The sequence below is a fragment of the Camarhynchus parvulus genome, chromosome Z (genome assembly GCF_901933205.1).
Source record: "Camarhynchus parvulus chromosome Z, STF_HiC, whole genome shotgun sequence".
Lineage (NCBI taxonomy): Eukaryota > Metazoa > Chordata > Aves > Passeriformes > Thraupidae > Camarhynchus > Camarhynchus parvulus.
The window spans coordinates 60,687,660-60,690,353 of NC_044601.1; the positions used below are offsets into that span (position 1 = coordinate 60,687,660).

The 2,694-nt window shown below is 58.2% G+C and overlaps 1 protein-coding gene across 1 annotated transcript; it reads right to left on the reverse strand.

Annotated features, from left to right (window-relative positions):
• Positions 1-882: 882 nt before the first annotated feature.
• On the reverse strand, positions 883-2,328 carry MSMP (microseminoprotein, prostate associated). The gene is made up of 3 exons (XM_030969138.1): positions 2,217-2,328; positions 1,467-1,575; positions 883-1,072 (listed from the first exon to the last, which is right to left on the reverse strand). The coding sequence occupies exons 1-3, from the start codon at positions 2,326-2,328 to the stop codon at positions 883-885; spliced, it is 411 nt and encodes a 136-aa protein (XP_030824998.1).
• Between the last annotated feature and the right edge of the window lie 366 nt (positions 2,329-2,694).

Sequence of the window (2,694 nt, forward strand, 5' to 3'; positions counted from 1 at the left end):
TGTGCAAAACTCCGCTTTCCCAAGAGCCTGATTCCTACATTGTTCCCAGTGCTGGACACATCCCACCTTCTACAGCAGTCACAGGCTGGAGACGTCTTTGTTCAGTATCTTTATTGCAAGAACAGAAACATCTACACAAGGCTGTGCACAACACAGGCATGGCACCAGCTGGGGCAGCTGCCAGGGTGGCTGCCTCCACCCTGGCACTTGGATTGCTTCTGCTTCTCCTGAACCCTCCCCACCCTGCTCCCCTGCCAGTGGGGATGGGGCTCTCCCTGGGGACGTCCTGTTCTGCCACCCACCCTGGGCTGGCTCTGTTGCAGTGTTGCCCAGGGCTGGCCTACAGTGCCAGGGACCCAGGAGCTTTTGGAGCAGGGGCATTAGTGGTTCCAGAGGTGGGTTGTGCCCCTCACACTCCGGGAGCAGAGAAGGGGCTGGACAGGGTGTGGGGATCCTGCACGAGGTGCCGTGGTGACCCCAGGGAGCTGCCCACGGCTGCTGTGCAGAGGGGTACTGGGCTGGGAGGGAGTAGGGAGCTGCTTTGCTTGGGGCTGGATATCAGAATGCCGGACTGCCATGGAGTGGGCTGATTTAGTCCTGTAGCCTTTTTTTTAGTCACTGAAGGTTTTCTGCCCACCTGGAGGAGATCCTGTAGAATCTGCATTTCCACGGTGTGCGGAACACCTCACAGGGAGGACGCCCTGGTTCAGGAAGCTGAAGGCAGAAGCAAGGCTTGGTACCATGGTGTGTGGATAGTGGTTTCCTTCGGAGGTGCCGGCGGTGATGCCTCTACAGGGTGGGTGGGGCAGGTCTGGAGCATGCGGGCGGTGTGCTCTGGAGGGGAGGGTGGCGCCGAGGGGCGCGGGGCGCTGCCGAGACTCTCTATCTGCTGAGCCCCGCGCCCAGCACCTTGTTCACCAGCGGCTCGGGGGTGCTGGCCGAGCCCCACTCGTGCTCCACGCTCTTCACGCACGGCAGGCTGGGGTTGGCCTTCTGCACTACCGAGATCTGGCAGGTCTGTGAGTCGTAGTGGGCCTCGCACCAGTCAGGGAAGTCGATCGGGTGCTGGGTGCTGTGGGAGGGGACACAGTGCCATCAGTGATTAGTGCCAGGGGGCTGCTGACTGCGCTGGATGGCTTCCTGCTGCCAGCCCCCTGCACAGGGTATCTTCCAGACCAGCTCAGGCAGGCTGGGATGTGGCTCCTGGCCCATCTGGGCGTCTTGCTGTGCCAAAACACCCTTTACAATTGCCCAAACTCACCCCACCACCCTCAATGCCCTGGTGGGGTCCTGCCCACCTCTGCCTCTTATTCGCCAGGACCTGGTGCCCGCAGCTCTCCCAAGGCTCTGATACCAGCTGCATTTGCAGCCATCAGCTGTGTTTGCAGCCACCAGACACCTGCTGCTGCAGGGGCAGGGTGCTGTGGTGGGAGGTGACGGCCACCCCAGCCCGGGCCCTCACTCACGTCTCACAGCAGCCCACGCCAATGGGGTGCAGGCAGGTGCAGAGCAGGCAGTTGGTGCTCAGCCACGATTCCCCAATGGAGAACTGTTTCCCTTCGTACTCACAGGGAGCTGCAAAGGAAACAGTGGTGATGAGAACACATGGGCCTGTGCTGAGGGTGAGTAGAAGCCTCCTGGACACCCTGTGGCCTGAACAGGGGCAGAAGTACCATGAAGCTCTCACCCACCTTGTGCTATGGAAGATATATGGTGGTCTGTCCACCATCCTGCAGGTATGGAATGCCCTGTTACCTCTCATGGCTGAGGTACCCATCCATCCTCTCCTGGCCCTGCCTTGTGGCTCTCACCACTACCCTGTGGGTCTAGAGCAAGAAGCAAGTGGCTCTTGCTTCCCTGGAGAGGACAAATCCAACACCCCTTAAGGTCTGGGCATTTCTGGAGCCCTGGGAGGAGACAACAGAGGGATGATGAGCTGCCCTTCTCCCTCTGCTGGTAGTCCTGCACACTCAGCCCAGCCAGGCACCTGCCAGGAGCCTTCATGGCCCAAAAAGCTGTTTCTCAGCCAGAGCCCTGGGGAGCTGTTCTGTGGTTTATAGACTGCTCCTTCCACTCACCACTGGCCCACGATCCCATTCCTGAGCTCAGCACAGTCCCTTCCATACTTCTCAGGCATAGGGAAGAGCCCTGCCATGCTCAGAAAGCTGAGGCCTGTTCTTCCTCTCAGCCTTTTCCCATCTCACCTCCCCACTTACCTTTAGCCTGGAAGTAGCATTTGGCCTGGGACCCCGGCAGCTGGAGGAGGAGGGAAAGAAGCAGGCACAGCCTGCCCCAAGCACCCCTCATTTTCTGTGCTTGCATGGCCATAGATGGTTGAGCTGGACTTCTTTGCTTCTCTATTGCCTTTGCTCCTTTGCCTTCTCTTTCTCTTTCTCCCTCTCTGCCTTTTTAATGCTCTTCCCCTGATCCCAATGAGAGATATTTATAAAGTTCAGCTTTACGACCCTGGCCACCAGCTGTGCCCCACTGGAAAAGTTGTAAAACTCATTTCCTGATTTGAAAGGCATGAAAACAAGAGGTAGGATCAAGATTTTTAACAAGCTGTGAAAAGCTGATTCATGCCCTCCAGAAATTTCTCCAGTTGGAAGCCCCTGTGGGTGCAAGGCTCCACAGCAAGGGGAGATCCAAAGGTCCCCAGCAGCGTTGCCCTCTGCAGTGTGCTGAGCACGTAAG

Coding starts and splice junctions, on each gene's coding strand:
- MSMP (XM_030969138.1), bottom strand. CDS start 2,328: ATGGCCATGCAAGCACAGAAAATGAGGGGTGCTTGGGGCAGGCTGTGC. Junction 1,576..2,216: donor ATGCTACTTCCAGGCTAAAG/GTAAGTGGGGAG, acceptor TTTCCTTTGCAG/CTCCCTGTGAGTACGAAGGG. Junction 1,073..1,466: donor GGCGTGGGCTGCTGTGAGAC/GTGAGTGAGGGC, acceptor CCCCTCCCACAG/CACCCAGCACCCGATCGACT.